This window comes from Myotis nattereri, assembly GCF_964212035.1.
Source record: "Myotis nattereri genome assembly, chromosome: 1".
NCBI classification, from domain to species: Eukaryota; Metazoa; Chordata; class Mammalia; order Chiroptera; family Vespertilionidae; genus Myotis; species Myotis nattereri.
This window is the reverse complement of record NC_138075.1, coordinates 140,649,190-140,665,887: the sequence shown is the minus strand read 5'-3', so window position 1 is coordinate 140,665,887 and position 16,698 is coordinate 140,649,190. Positions and strand designations below refer to the sequence as shown.

Genomic DNA, 16,698 nt, shown 5'->3' with positions numbered 1-16,698 from the left:
TCCTCACCCTGGGGGGAGGGGGCAGAGTATAAGGCTCGAAGGCCTTTGCACATCTTTGAGGGAGCAGGCAGCCTAATAATCACTGATCTGAATTCCCCTCCAGTTTAGTAGAAAGGGGGCAGAATGTGATTTAGGTTGATGAGAAGAAAATTGAATAATGCATCTGGGTTTGTATATCTACAGAGATTGGCACTTTCACACTCTCCTCAAAGTGGCAGACACTGGCAGGAGGAACAGATACATTTTACTTGTTGGCTCCCTCTTATCAAGCCTGTACGCTGCCCATTCCCCCCAACTCCATCCCCTTTTATTCCCTTTGGTGTCATCTGCCAAGTTCTAGTTAAAGTGTATATAAAAGGAAGAAGAAAACACAAGAAAGAGGAGGAGAATGAAGCCAGAGAAAGAACATTCTGCTTATTAGAAGCAGAAGGAAAAGGTTCTCCCCAAGACTGTTCGAACACAGTCACCTCAAATCTGCCATCGAGTAAATGTGGGGAACTCAGAAGCAAGCAAAGGACAGTATTGGGCATTGCCTTCCCTGCAGGGAGATCTAGCAACTGATGTTTACCTGAGAAGTACTGCTGAGGAGAGACTCGTCTATTAATTGGCTTATGAGGACAGACACCCAGATAAAGAGGCTTCAGTTGCTGTGACAAAATCATTTCATTCAGTTTTTTCTGCAGAATGAAATATTCTTCAGATAACTTTGATATCTAAAAAGAAGGCCATGTGTCAGATTAAATCAAGGAAAAGAATTCAGAGCGCTCCCAGGTACACTGGGGTCTAATAAATTCCTGGTTAGCGGTCCCCGGGCCCCTCATGAACGGCTTCTTCAGGACCCACCCTGACCCTGTAACAAGGGCTGATGAAGACCTCCCTTGACAGACCCCCACTCCCCGTGCTACCTGCCTATTTCACATTTTCCATTCAAAACTGCCAATCAGGTCATTCCACACAAAGTGTTCTATCCTGGGGTTCCTAAGACCTGGCTTCTGTCCTTACCATTCTATTGGGACTGCCTGTCAGCTTTGAGCTGGAGGAACCCCCTGCTGACTGACTGACCTCCTTCCCCTTACAGTCTCCTCAGCCTGACTTCAGGCTCACTGTCTCCTGACTCCTCCCCTCTCACCCCGGCCCCTCTGCCTCCGTCTCTCCTGTGAACATGGCTGTCCTGCGAGGTTGAATGTGGGGTCCTGCTTTTCTGCCTGTAGCTCTGTCCCTGTGGAGCACCCCAGGGCATACCAGCCTGCCCTTGGTAGATGACTGGTCATCCTACATCTCCTCAATGTCTCGGTTGCATAGCAGGTTAGGGTCCTAACCTCGAGTTTGGTCTTTAGTGTGAACAAATGTATGCACCAAGGGAAAAGAGACTAAAAACAAATAGACCAGGGAGGGGTAGGTAAATGAATCAATTGCATATCTCTACTACCAGCTACAAGTTGGAGATGTCTGGGCCACACCTCTGACCCTCAGGGGGTGTCCAAGGGCGTTACTGTGCTTTCTCATGGGTTCAGCCACCGTTAGACAAAAAAAGCAGTTTTGGAACTCAGGAGTATCAGCTGATCCTTCTTTGAACTTGACTATTATGATACTTCTTCCATGATTTCACACACCAGTGACTACCCTGGTAGTTCATATTAATTTATAATATGAATTTTATAAGTCATCTAGTTAAAACCCTTCATCTTCCAAAAGAAAATAAAGGTGCTGATATACACAGTGATTTCTTAAGGTCAAACATCTAGTGAGCGCAGGAGCTGGAAATGGCATTTACGGGAGCCAGTCCCTGTGATCTCTTCATAGCACTTATTTTTCAGAGTGCCATGTGCACCTCGGAGGAGTCCTATAGCGCAGTGGTTCTCAACCTTCTGGCCCTTTAAATACAGTTCCTCATGTGGTGACCCAACCATAAAATTATTTTTGTTGTTACTTCATAACTGTAATGTTGCTACTGTTATGAATAGTAATGTAAATATCTGATATGCAGGATGGTCTTAGGCGACCCCTGTGAAAGGGTCGTTTGACCGCCAAAGGGGTCACGACCCACAGGTTGAGAACCGCTGCTATAGCGGATTGCTCACTTCTAGAAACAGCTGAGAGATGCCCACTAATGGCAGGCCATATTCTCCAAGAGGGAGTTTTTCTTGCTAGTTTTTCCTTAAGGTTCCTTACTGTCATGATGTAACATGTAGACTTATAGTTGCATTGCATGTGTAGCTGCACATCGAATTTCGATACCTGATTATGTCTTCTCAAAATCTGAGGCCAAAAAGCATAGGCTTTAAAAATTTTAGAAAACCTTTTTAAAAAACACACAAAAAACCCCTATACTGAAAGATCTCAGATACATAGAAACATGCATTGACAAATGCTAGAATTTTTAAGTTGTATAAACCAATGACTAAACTGATCTTCCTACATAAGATTTCTATCATATTTTATACTATTTTATCATAACAAATTGTTTCAAAAGTTATGGCAATTTGAATAGCACAACCCTTGAGATATTTTATTAAAAGGGTTTGCAGTCTCATAAAAACAGATGAAACAATATGTCAGTTATTAATGAGCTATGTGTTTAATTCGGTTCTTGTGTAGTTCCCAGAGATGTGTCCTCGTAAATAAATCTGCTTATTTACATACCTGTTTTGAAAACATTGCCAAGTCAGGTGCTTCGTTTTCTGACATTGCTTTTGAGTCTTTATCATTCCTCATGTTGATATTACAGGATTCCTCATGTTTTGTGGAGTAGGGACACAGATTGTGAGTATGTCTTGCTACTTCTGTCATTGTTGGAACAGTATTTTGATTTTTAAAAGAAGACCTCCTGTCCTTCCTTAACTGCTGCCTTCTCCTGTAACCCCGGTATTTGCTTTGAATGAACACTGCCGCTTTATCCTCTTCGTCCTGGGCTCGTGTTGGTGGTTCAACTTGACTCTCTTTGGCCATCCCGAGCCTCAGGTGGCTTCTCTGCGGGCTGCATGTGGGTGCATTCTGGGTGACCACAGATGTCTTCTTTTCTTTCTCCTTGCTGTCAGCATTTTTATAAACTGACCTCTGGCTGAGACTAGGTTGCAAAGGTTGTTTACAAGAAGGCGGCTTAGTTTCATTCTCGGCTAACCAAAGTCCTGGGTAGCTTGGCCTTTCTGATATGGCCTTCCTTTCTAGGTTCCCTGCTTTTAAGTCTTCAGAATTCCTTTCCTCTGTGTAGCTTTGGTAGTAATTCTGGATCACAGTAGCCTCCTTCTCCTCTTTGCTTATTTTATTGTTCTCTTCCAGGTCTTTCATATACTTCTGTCTGGGGCTTACTTCTGTCCAAGGGTCCCCCACCAGATACAATTCTTGCTTAGCCTCTTCCCCATACACATTATTCATTTTCTTCTGAGTATGATATCCCCTGTTGTTACTTTCAACAGCATGAGTGGCTTCCTCTTCAGCTTTGAAAGTAGAAGTCTTGTTATTTGGAGCTGGACTGATTCTTTCATTAGTAGGGGCTGCATTTTCTGTCTGTTTCTTCATAAAAAGTTCCCTGTGGGTAAAACATATTGCATCTGAATACATGATACTAAACTAGAGGTTATTACTCTTTTGTCAATAGCTCCATGCTACATAATGTTGGAAGAAGAGCAGAAGGGAAAAAAAGCCCTCAAAATAAAAACTCTATGAAGTCACATTAACCAAGTTGTTTCCAAAATGCTCTCTTTAATGATAACTGTAATGGCTACTCAAACAATCACAAAACCAGTTTAAACTTTGAGTGAGAAACATCCTAGCATATTTTCACTTTATGAGGGTGGCATCAAAATCTTAGACAATTAATTACTTCAAATATGCCCTTTTCAAACAAAAATACCTGCAGTGAGGAGATGTTGAGAAAAATGTATCTAGATTTGAGACCAGTAGGCAGTGCATGTATGTTCTCTAGACTGATGTGCTGATTTTAAATAAGCTCTAAGTCTACTGATCACAGGAAACACCTTATGAAATGGAAGGAAAAGCAATGTCCCTGAGACAGCTCATCCTATCTAATAATAGACAAACATGGTAATTAACCATACCTCCACTACGCTTCCGATTGGCTAATCAGGGCGATATGCAAATTAACTGCCAACCAAGATGGCGGCCGGCAGCCAGGCAGCTGAAGTGAACATGAAGCTTGGTTGCTCGAGTGATGGAGGAAGCCAAGGTTCCCTGCCTGCCGCAGCTGGGCTCTGAGCTGCACTCTAAGCAACAATGTTGCAATTACAGAAGCTAAACAAACCCCAGATACCTACTTTCAGCCGTCAGAGCTGGAGCGAGCAGGACCACAACAGTGTTTCAATTATAGAACCCAAACAAACCCCAGATACCTGCTTTCAGCAGCCGAGGTCTCAGAGCTGAAGCCGACTCTCAGCTCCAGTGATGGCTATAGAAGGTAAATAAATCCCAGAATAAAAAAAGAAAAAGAAAAAAAAGAGAGGTTGGGAGCTTTAGTTGCAGGCTTGGCCCACTTGAAAACAGCCCTTAGCCCCTCATCCAGACTGCCCAGGCAACCCAGTGGGGAAGCCCACCCTGAAGGCGGTGCGGGCAGCCTGAAAACAGCCACCAGCCCCTCATCCAGGCTGGCCAGGCACCCCAGTGGGGACCCCCACCCTGAAGGGGGTGCGGGCAGCCTGAAAACAGCCATCAGCCCCTCATCCAGGCTGGCCAGGCACCCCAGCAGGATCCCCACCCTGATCTGGGACACCATTCACGGCAAACCAGCCGGTCCCCACCCATGCACCAGGCCTCTATCCTATATAGTAAAAGGGTAATATACAAACTGACCCTAACAGCAGAAAGACTGGGAATGACTGGTCACTATGACACACACTGACCACCAGGGGGCAGTTGCTCAATTAAGGAGCTGCCCTCTGGTGGTCAGTGAGCTCCCACATGGAGGAGCTCTGCTCAGCCACAAGCCAGGCTGATGGCTGCCGGTATAGCGGTGGTGGTGGGAGCCTCTCCTGCCTCCTCAGTAGCGCTAAGGATGTCTGATTGCAGCTTAGGCCTGCTCCCCGCTGGCAAGTGGACATCCCCCGAGGGCTGCCAGACTGCCAGAGGGATGTCTGATTACCAGCTTAGGCCCAATCCCCTGGGGAGCAGGCCTCAGCCAGCAGATGGTCATCCCCCAAGGGGTCCCAGACTGTGAGAGGGCACAGGCCGGGCTGAGGGACCTCCCCCGCCGAGTGCACAAATTTTTGTGCACTGGGCCTCTAGTAAACATATAATATGGTAGCCAACATTTACACTTATTACTTTACCAATATCCTTCCAAAATCATTTCTCCTTACCTTAACTATAAGACTGTCTCCACAACTCGTGTGTGTGTGTATGTGTGTGTAATGGCAAAACCCTCACAAGATCAATTTGAGCATAAAAAAGAAAACAAAAACAAAAACTACTGGCTGGGTGGCTCAGTTAGTTGGAGCAACATCCCATACACCAAAAGGGTGAAAAAGCTTCTGCACAGCAATGGAAACTATCAATAAAATGAAAAGGCAACCTGCCAAATGGGAGAAAATGTTTTCAAATTATATATAGGACTAGAGGCCCATTTTATGAAGATTTGTGCAATAGGCCTTCTTTCCCCTGGCTTCCAGCACCAGTTTTCCTCTGGCACCCAGGACCCGGACCTTCACTCTGGCCACTGCCTTCCATCTTCGCTCTGGACACAGTCTTCGCTGTGGCTGGAGCCTTCAGTTTTTGCTCCTCGCTCCGGCCAGAGTCTTCAGTCTCTGGCCAGAGCTGCTCCTGTAGCTCCTCCCGCCCCCCAACCTCCCCCTCATAGCTTGATCGCTGCTTCACCTGCAGACCTCACCGACAGGCTCCTGGGTCCCAGGGGGCCGCCTTGCCTGCGACCTGGCTTTCCAGCGGTTCCTGGGGTCGCACGCGGGGGCCTGGATGGAGGCTCCCAGTGTCCCGCCCTGCCTGAAGTATGCAAATTAGCCACCATCTTTGTTGGTGGTTAATTTGCATATCGAGCTGATCAGCCAATGGCGATGGTAGCAAAGGTACGGTTAATTACCATGTTTGTCTATTATTAGATAGGATAAGGGGTTAATTCCCACAATATATAAAGAACTCATTACAACTCAATAGCAAAATAACCCCAAACAACATAATTAAAAAATGGCCAAAGACCTGAATAGATATTTTTTCAAAGAAGACATACAAATGGTCAATAGGAGTATAAAAAGGTGCTCAACTTCATTAATCAGGAAAAATGCAAATCAAAACCACAATGAGATACCACCTCACACCGGTGAGAATGGCTACTATCAGACAGACAAGAGATTTCTTTTCCACAACTCTGGGAGCAATTTGAGGACAAGGATTTTGTGTCACTTATCTATGAGTCCCCACTGCTTAGCATATCAGTAAAGCCAACTGTATAAATGAATTCAGGTTGGTCTGTGAATATCCACTTAGAAATACAAGTATGAAAGTTCAGGTGGAAAAGGGCTAAGGTGCTATTCGTTATAGATTAGATTATGACTTAGAAGCCAATGGCCTGTTGGTTATTAAGACCATGGAAATGAATGAGGGCCCAGGGGCAATATTTAATGGAGAAGGATTTAAGTATGGGGAGAGGAGAAGGATTAGCAAAGGGCACTAGAATTAGGAGCAGAAACACAGAGAGCAGTGCGGCAGAAGCCCAGGAAGAAAACAATTCAAGAAAGAAAGTGTGATCATCACTGTGAAATGCCAACAAACTCCCCTGGAGGATAAAAGACTTGAAAGCGGGAAGGAGTGCTCACTGACATTTAGGCATCAGTGTTAGGACCTGCTGGGTACAAGAAAGACTGTAAACTTTACTTGGGAACTTCACAGATTTGAAAACTCTACAGTGTCAAAGTGGTATACAAATGACATTGCTATACCTTTTATTTTCAAAGTTTTTCTTGTAGTCAAATTCCTGATCCTGAGTCTGAATGGCTGTTACTGCTGTGTTTTTGGTGTTAACGATTTCTTTTCTTTGCTTCCTGGCTAGAAGTCCTCTTGCCGCTGAAACATAGAAGGCCCAGAGTAGTGTTAATCCTAACAAATAAAAGACCTTTATTTGAGTAGAACAAATATTTTTTTGGCCATCAATGTCAAAGAGGAAAATAAAATTAAAGGCTCCAAATAGAACAGGTTCATAAAAATATATGGGACTCATTAACAAGACTCTTCTAGATGTCAAGCTACAGCAAGAAAATAATTAAAGTACTTTTTAAAAAATATATATATATATATATTTTATTGACTTTTTACAGAGAGGAAGGGAGAAGGATAGAGAGTTAAAAACACCGATGAAAGAGAAACATCGATTCACCTGCCTCTTGCACGCCCCCTACCGGGGATGTGCCCACAACCCAGGTACATGCCCTTGACCGGAATTGAACCTGGGACCCTTCATTCCGCAGGCTGACGCTCTATCCACTGAGCCAAACCAGTTAGGGCTAAAGTACCTTTTGTATTAAGGAGAGAACTAAGATGACACTAAAGTTATAGAAATGAGTGAAATTAATAAAAAAGACAAAATGTACTTATTTGCTTAAAATCTGCTAATAATTACATTCCTTTTACCAGTATTTATGCCATGTTAACCTATTCATGAGAGAAAGCCCCTATTACCTAAATATGTTTTGGATCTTTTGGCCAATTATCCTTGAAACCAGATATTTTTCAGAAATCAGATTTAAACATGTCTTTTTTTTTTTTTTAACAGAAAGATAATGCAGAAGCAATAACATATATTTTGTAACACTCCCCATATCAGGGCAGCATTTCATAACCCAACACTATTTTTAAGTGGCCTGGGATGAGAAAGGACTGTAAAAATTAGGTCATATTTTATTTCAAATAAATTATGAAAAAAATTTTTTTTTATCATTTTATACATTTTGGAATTGTGGATAAAGAATTAGATCCCAAACTATAGTGTTTGCATTTTGATGTCCCGGTGAGAAGTTAAGGGCTTAAAATTCCAAGAGAGGACAAGGAGCCTTTGTGGTCCACAGCACTAGGCCAGAGCATGCACCTCCTGAAAGGGAGTTAGCTGTTCTGCCCGTCAGGTCACTGTTCTTCAGAACACAGGTTGCAAATCAATAGTGGACCCTAAGATGGATTTAGTGGGCTATGAATCTAGCATCTAAAAATGAAATAAAATAAAACAGAATAGAAAATGTCAGAGTTCACTGCTTGCAGTATGTGCATGCATCGGGTTACAGAGTAAATGTATTTTTTATTATGGGTCTCCAGTCAAAACTTTTGGAAAGATACTGTATTAAGCCATAATAGGCTCTAAGTTTAGTTTCTTACTGATGAATTGAAAGCAAAATCCAAAGTCTATAAATATATTTTTAAAAATTTTTGAAATATGGTTCTAAATATTATTTTCCTACAGTTAATAGGAAGAAATGAATGCCATTTAAAATGAGATTTAATTAAGTTGTCAAAAATTATGGCAATTGTAACCTTTGGAATAAAGTTGGACAAATCTTATCATCCAATGGATTATAAGAATATGATATTGAGATCTCTAATTAATTCAATCACTTGCCATGTTTTGCACAATAGGTCAATTGTGTTTTGTTACTACTTGACAGAAAATTCAATAATTACATTATTTCATTTAAAACAAAACATTTATTCAAATATTAAAAGTGCCAATCACTAAAACAATCTGATTTAGATTCAGTATAGGGCAGTGATGGCGAACCTTTTGAGCTCGGTGTGTCAGCATTTTGAAAAACCATAACTTAACTCTGGTGCCGTGTCACATATAGAAATTTTTTGATATTTGCAACCATAGTAAAACAAAGACTTATATTTTTGATATTTATTTTATATATTTAAATGCCATTTAACAAGGAAAAATCAACCAAAAAAATGAGTTCGCGTGTCACCTCTGACACGCGTGTCATAGGTTCGCCATCACTGGTATAGGGAAAGTATCAGGTAAGAGAGTCTGGAATTGAACATGAAAGCTACATAAGAACAGGAAGTTTGTATGTAAAATTTTGTTTCATGCCCATACCTAAATATAACATTCCATTTTGTGAGAAGGTCTGAGTGATTACCTGACTGGATTATTATAGCGCTCTCTTTCCTTTTCTCCTGTATTTTTTGGTACCTTCTTGAACCCAAGAATCCTCTGACACAGGCTTGAATCAAAATAAGCTTGTCAATGGCTTCCTTTCGCATTAAATTTAACTGTTCCACATGATAATATTTAAGAAACACCTTAAAAGAATTAAAATAAAATACAAATAAAACTCAGGCACACAGATGTGAAACAGTCATGTGCTATGCTTTGAAGGACAGATTAAATTTTAAATCGTTTTCCATTTTGGAGCGCACTGACTCAGCTTCTTTGGCCTAAATGTTGCTCTCGCACTAGGTGTTTATATGCTAGAAGAAAACCTCTCTTTGAGAAAAAGTGCAGTTTGAAAATCATGCTGTTTATTTGCAACAGGTAACTAGTTCTTGTTGGGGGAGCCGATACAAGTGGTGGATGTTGAGCTCTTGTATCAAATGTTTTAGCATCATATACTCTGAGCAAAGATGACTTTCATGCTTTTATTTTTTTAGGAAAAAGGCAATTATACTTCCCAAATGTAAAAATATGACAAATCTCTTTGTAAGACAGAAAGCAATTATAGTATAGCTGCTCATTTATCAAAATGCTTTTTGAGACCTATTTGTACTTATCTGCTGGGGATACAAAGGTGCGTCAGGAGGTGCACGGCCTCCAGGGGCTCTGATGTCAGTGAAGGCAGGATTGACAACTTTCTCACCAGACCCAGTGGCCACCAGGGAGAAAGGAATGTCTTTTGATCATTTTAAAATCAAAATGAATTCCAGCAATAGAGGAGTCTGAGGGCCTGGAGATGTTCTCACCTAAATGTTTTCAACTCCCCCAGGAAATAAGATTGTTGTTTTGTTTGTTTGTTTTTTGCTTCTTTTAATGGCAACAGTTTCTAATGAAATTCACCTCAAAGAGAGTTTACTGAATCCACTAAAAAAGTCACTTAATTGCAAATTTAACAGCTGACTTATGACACCTGGTAACCCTGACTCTAAAATTCCCTCAGCATTCCATTACTTGAAAGCTTGGCCCCACAGGCAAACAGTTCAGCATTACACGATTTGATTGAAGTTAGTTTTAATTTCTACAAGGACTCTAGATGTTAACATATTTAGTCCATTCCACTGTTGACAATTCATTTAAAATTCAATCTGTTTAAAAAGGTCATCATTTTCTTTGAGCAGCATTAGAAGTGTTTTTATATTGAATACTTTTATCCATCTTAATGAGTTGGAAAAGGTGAAGTGGAAAAATATAAATAGCTTTAAAATGCTACTCAAATATCATGCACAACTGGAACTGCAAAGGTCCTTTTCACAAGTTAAAACTCCATTTGGAGTTAGGCGTGTGTTTCAGACCATGAATCATGAGATTTCAGCCTGAAAAAAAAACTCGTCTTTGTGAGCATCTAAAAGGGTGTGAATAAAATACACACTTTGTTGGTGCTCAGAATTTCCCCTTACTAAATACTAAAGTACAGATAGATTATGAATATGTAGGACTCAGTCTAAGATAAATATTGAAACAAATTCCTTAAGTTGTTACTTCTCATCTAAACTTTATGAAAATTCTCTCCCACACCTCCCACAACTAATACAAATTTCTTTTGCAACCGTGGAAGTTGTTTCAGTTTGCATCTGTGGTGTGGCTGACGGTGGTTATTCTTCTGTTTTTTAAATTTAAATTCTTCATTGTTGAAAGTATTACATATGTCTCCCCTTCCCCTCATTGACCTCTCCCTGGCAGCTCCCCCCCACCAACCCCCAGCACATGCCCTCACCCCGCTACTGTCTGGTCCATTGGTTATGCTTATATGATGCATACAAGTCTCTTACCCACCCTCCCTCCCCCTGCCCCCCCCCCCCCCCGCCCCGCCTTCCCTCTGAGGTTTGACAATCTGTTCAATGTTTCTACGTCTCTGGTCACTTCTTTTCTTTAGCTCGACTCTTTTCTCCACCCTCCCCCAATGATACATTCAGCGTGCCTTAAGACCTGCTACCCTGTTTATCTCCTTATACCCATCTTGTAATGCTCTGAGGATATCTGCAAAGCCCAAAGCATCCTTTCTCCAAGCAGCCACCTATCTTACTTCCATAGACAACACTGATTATGATTTTTCCACTTCATTCTTTAAGGGACTAAATAAGCTAAGATCTCACAGGCTCTCAAATCTAATACATGAGCATGCATAATAACATTGGTGAATATTTCACTCTGGATAAATTTCAAATTTATAATAGTAGATTTGAGAATTAAAGAAAGTAGAAAAAAAATGCTACTTAGAACATTATGATTCTTTACCGCTTCTTGGCTATATTTGGTGGTGATAAAATCGAAAATATATGCGTCTGTTTTCAACACTATTTGAAGTATACTCACTATAAATTTCATCCTCTTTTTAGATAAGTCTTCAAGATAAATTTTTTCTTGAATTCCTTAAAAGAAAACTTTGAGAGCAAAGTATTTACTTTTCCTGAAGAAAACCTTTATAAATTTCTCAGTTTACTTCTCCTATATTCAAGCTAAAATTCTGTAACACAAAAAGCTTAACATTTTCAATCAACGTAGAATGTTATAACTCTCAGTAGATCCAATGTAATCATTAACTTTTGTCTTGAAAATTACATGAAAACCTTACTTTTGTTTTTCCAAGGGCCCAGTTATCGAGACCAGCTTTTTCCAAAATGGCTGCGCAGGTGTCAGGGCTCACGGGGGGCTCCTCGCTCCACTTGTAGCAGAGAACCTGGTACCTGGGGTGGGAGGGCAGGCAGGTTAGTGTTTCACAAAGGCCCGGAATCTCAGAGCCCGGTGGACACTGGACAGCTCTGAGCAGTGAAGGAAGAGAATCCCAACTTAATGCAGGGGCCCTAGGCATTCTCAGAACAGCTCTGGCGTAGACTGAATTCCAGGTTGACACAAATCTGGTCCAATCTATTTGTATAAATTTGAGCAATGTTTTCTTTCAGTTTAGTGATTGCTTTTCAATACTTAACACTGAAATCCCCAACAAAAACTCCACTGGGACAAAATAAACAACTGAGCAAAATAGAAGCAGACTCCTAGAAATGGAGAACAAAGACTGACAGCCTTCAGAGGGAAGGGGAGTTGTGGGGCTGGGTGAAAAAGGGAAAGGATGAAGAAAAACAAACAAACTCACGAACACAGACAACAGTATGGTGATCACCAGAGGGGAAGGGGAGTGGGGACAGGTAGAAGAAGGTAAAGGGGGAATAAATGGTGATGGAAGAAGACTTAACTTGGGTGGTGAACACACAATACAATATACAGATGATGTACTATAGAATTGTACACTTGAAATCTGTATGCTTTTATCAACCAATGTCACCCCAATAAATTCAATGACAATGAACAAAAATCCGCCGGGCATTTTTTAAAAAGTAACCTTTTCCTGGGAATTAAAAGTAGAAGGACTACAGTAGCAGGAAGCAGAGGGAATGATTTTATTCTTTTTTTTCACCTTCACAAAACATAGGAAGCTGATCTGAAAATTGATGAAGGGATTTAAGTCTATGCAAACTTCCCCCATGCCATTGATCGCTGATCAAGCCTGCAACTCAGGCATGTGCCCTGCCTGGGACTCGAACCTGGAACCTTTTAGTGCACCAGACGACATGCAACCAACTGAGCACAGGCCAGGGCTTAGGCTCTGATAATTTTAACTGGATTGTTAATTCTTGAAAATCAAGTCTGCACTTTAAAGTTTTAAAATTCAGTGTTTCCCACAGTGATTAGCATGGTGCCTTATACATTAAAAAGTCACTAAAATATAAGGATACATATATCAATGTTATTTATATTAATATTTAAGTGAGTTAAAGATCTACTCTTTACCTAAAAATGAAAATAATGATAATAAGGTCAAATTTTAGTTAAATTTGAAAGTCCTTTGCAATAAATACTTTTGGGTTACCTGCTTTCATGTACAGAATGGAGACTTTACCTAATGGCCAATAAAATTTACAATATTTTTTATTTCCTAGTTTTGGATGTAAAATATGAGAAGTGAAGTCAGTGGTTAGATGCTGGCTGTACTTCTGAACTCTAAAACTTGAAGTTCTAAAGTCTGTCTTAAGCTATTATAAAGAATTTGCAAAATGAAAATAAGATTTATGTAATTTTGCGCTCCATCATAACAAAATGATGGGGTTTTCTTTATTTAAGGTGCTCTAAGTGAATACCTTTGCTTTGAAAATTGAAATTTCAAGTTTAATGGCTAAAACAAATCATTGAATTGATACATATAAAAAACATGAGCATTTAGCCCTGGCCGGGTGGCTCAGTTGGTCGGAGCATCATCCTATACAACAAAAGGTTGCAGGTTTAATTCCAGGTAGGGCACATGCGTAGGTTGCAGGTTCCATCCCCAGTTGGGGCATATATGAGACCCAACCTATCACTTCGATGTTTCTCTCTCTGTCTCTCTCTAAAAAAATAAAAATAAATAAAAAATAAATGAAAACATATCCTTGGGTGAGGATTTAATAAATTAAGCTTTAAAAATATTACATATATAAGATACTGAATCTATATCACCAGTAATGTGTTACTTAATAAAATATATTTAATCTATAGTTTAGTTCATTTTACATTCATCTCCAATATCAGAAAGGACTCCTTATACCGTTTATGTGTCCTAAATCACCTTTAGAGATACTACCTCTTTGAATCTTATAACAATTCTATCAGGCAGTCATGGCAGATTTATTAGATGAGGAAATTGAGGTTCCATATAGACCAGGGTTTCTCAACCACTGCTGACATTGTAAGCTGGATAATTATTTGTTGTTGGGAGTTGTCCTGTGCATTTTCAGATGTTCAGCAGGATCCCTGGCCTCTACCCACTAGATGCCAGCAGCCATCCCCCATCCCACCAGTTGTGACAACCCAAAATGTCTCCAGACATTAACTAATGTCCTTTGAGGGCAAAATCTCCCCTCACTGAGAACCACTGGTGTAGGCCATGGTCACACAGCAAGGGGCAGAGCTCGGAGGAGAACCGGGTAGAAGCTCAGGCTCTCACTCATGCTGCCTGTGCCATGTACCCGCTGTGCTGCCACAGAGGACTCCCCGCTGACCAGAGAAACTTCCAGCTCCAGTTCAGAGTTACCTTCTTTTCAATACATAATCCTTAGCGTGAACAAAATGCTTCCTTCCTAGAATGCCTAAGTAATTGTTTCTTATCTATTCCTATATTTCTTCCAAAGCATTTTGATATAAACTGCACATGGAAACTTAAATAGAAATCCACATACCGCTTTATAAAGTTAGCAAAAAGTATCCGATGTGAATATCCTAGCCTTCGAATTCTTGCTGTTTCCAGAATTCCTGTGTAGCGGAGCTGTAGCAGAACTTTCTCTTTGTCGTATTTTCTTGCTTGACGTTCATTATTTGGTTTGATGCAACGAACAAAATGAGGTTGGCCCACTACCATTTTAGATAACAAATCCATCAGGGAATACTGTAATATGCAACAAAAATAAATTTCCAAGTGTGCCATGCAAAAACTTATGAGCTTGTAATTCTTATTATTATTAAGAAAAATATAAAAAACTGAATGTTACACATGCTTGTACTAATTCACAGTAAATGGAGGGAAAGCTGTATTAATGACAATTTTATATATAGCATTTTTAAAAAGACAGATTTACTCATAAAAATGTAGAGGCAATAACTAGGAACTTAGCTATTAAAAGGTTGCCTATAAATTCTAAAGACAACTTTAACATATAAACTTATTTTTGATAGTTTATAAGTAATTATGTCCTCTCATGGAAACTTGCCAAATTACAATATTTAGGAACACAATCTAATTTCCTGCTTATGCTACTAATTTCCTTATCTTTCTTTATAGAAAGAATAAAAGTAAACACTTTAATTCCAGCCAGAATCATCTCCTAATCTAAAATAAGGACTGAGAAGTTAATGCAGTTTAATATGTAGGACATAATTACATCTTTCTGTTGTTGTTAACCCTGACCTGAGGATTTTTTCTTCCATTGATTTTCAGAGCGAGGGGAAGGGAGCAGGAGAGACAGAGGGAGAGAGAAACATCATGTGAGAGGGACACGACTGGTTGCCCCCCTCACGTGCTGCGACTGGGGCGTGGATCGCACCTGCTACTGAGGTACGTGCCCTTGACTGGAATTGAACCTGTGGCCCTTGAGTCCCTGGGCTGATGTTCTAACCACTGAGGAAACCATGCGAGCCAGGGCATAGTTAATACACTAAGCAAATTCATTTAAGTCCTCTAATATGCTCCAGTTTGATAATTTTCTTATTTTAGAATTTTAAAATTACACAGATGGGAAAACTCTGTTAGGCAGCAATACCTTATTAAAACAGCAGTCAGTACTTTTGCTCAGTATAATTAATTAGAAGCCAATTAACTAAGTATGTAACATATTAGAATAATCATGGGTAAGTTAAAAGTGGAATTCCAGAAAACCAGTATTTTAGAAATCAGGTTTACAATTTGTTGGCCAGGTAATGACTATGTGGACATCCATAGCTGTTGACGGCTGGATCTCTCTTAGAGCTGGAAATGCAAAAGCCTACAGTTGCAAAGCCAGAGCAAACCGAATGCTGGAACCGGGGAACTGACAGAGCACCGGATTCACATGGCTTCCTCCTGGGCACTGAGACTCAGATGTGATCTTTAAACAGCTGGGTGTGTTATTTTGGAGCCCTTTTCATTACATTTATCAGTGAGTCATCTTCCTTTAGTCATGCAAACATCTGCCAGGGAGCAGAGATACTAAGGTGATACATGTGTCTGCTGGCAAGCTGAGCAAGAGCTTACCGCCATTTAGGCGTCAGCTTTCTTTAGGGAGCAAGGCAGAATGTCACTCTATAGTCATTCTTTTCTGCAGAATGAAAAATAACTTCAAAAACACACCACAGACTACATGAAATTATCTTCTATCACTTTCACTTCAGCCTGAAGAATAAAATGATTTTATGATCTGATGGTATTTGATGTTAACAATAGTGGTATGGGAATGGTTTGGATAGGTCGCTTAAAAAACAACAAAAGAATCTGGCTGTAAATATTCTCAGTGACTTAGCTGTGCTGTAGTCTTGATGTAAGCTGAATGTATCAGCAGCAAATGCGAGATAGTAAGCATTTAAATATAGTAGGTACTCCTCAAAGATGATTAAGCACACAACGGTCTACTTTAAGTTTAGGACTGGAAACATATTTAATAACACTACCCAGGTATTTTTAAAAAGTATTTTATGATTCTGTTAGGGAGCTGGGTTTATTTGCTGAGCACTTACAGTAAATTTAACCCAAGGTCCTCCTCCACATTAAATTATACTATTAGGAATTTTAGGTGGTATTTTCTTCGTTTTCACTGGCTGGTTAGCATGATTTTATCAGAAGAGATAAACGAGAACTGGAATCAATAATGAGAGCAGGGTTATCTAGCCCTCTCCAGTGCTTCTTCTCCACCCCCCTCCCCTCCCCCTTCCCCGCCGCCACCCCGTCTCCCCTACTGTCCTAAAAGGAAAGGTCACCTTGAACCTAAGCTGAAGACACAGTGACTCACTCCCATGGCATGTCCCTTGGTTTCCCTCATGTC

General features: G+C 40.4%; 1 protein-coding gene across 1 annotated transcript in view; it reads right to left on the bottom strand.

The window, feature by feature from the left end:
* MYO3A (myosin IIIA) overlaps nt 1-16,698 on the bottom strand; it is a gene marked incomplete at its 5' end in the record, with an annotated part of 203,401 nt that overhangs the window by 43,567 nt on the left and 143,136 nt on the right. Inside the window, 6 exons of the mRNA XM_081104147.1 lie at nt 569-713; nt 2,644-3,529; nt 6,903-7,026; nt 9,087-9,249; nt 11,733-11,844; nt 14,368-14,573. Coding sequence (XP_080960273.1) covers nt 569-713; nt 2,644-3,529; nt 6,903-7,026; nt 9,087-9,249; nt 11,733-11,844; nt 14,368-14,573 — 1,636 coding nt within the window. The remainder of the gene's footprint in view (nt 1-568; nt 714-2,643; nt 3,530-6,902; nt 7,027-9,086; nt 9,250-11,732; nt 11,845-14,367; nt 14,574-16,698) is intronic.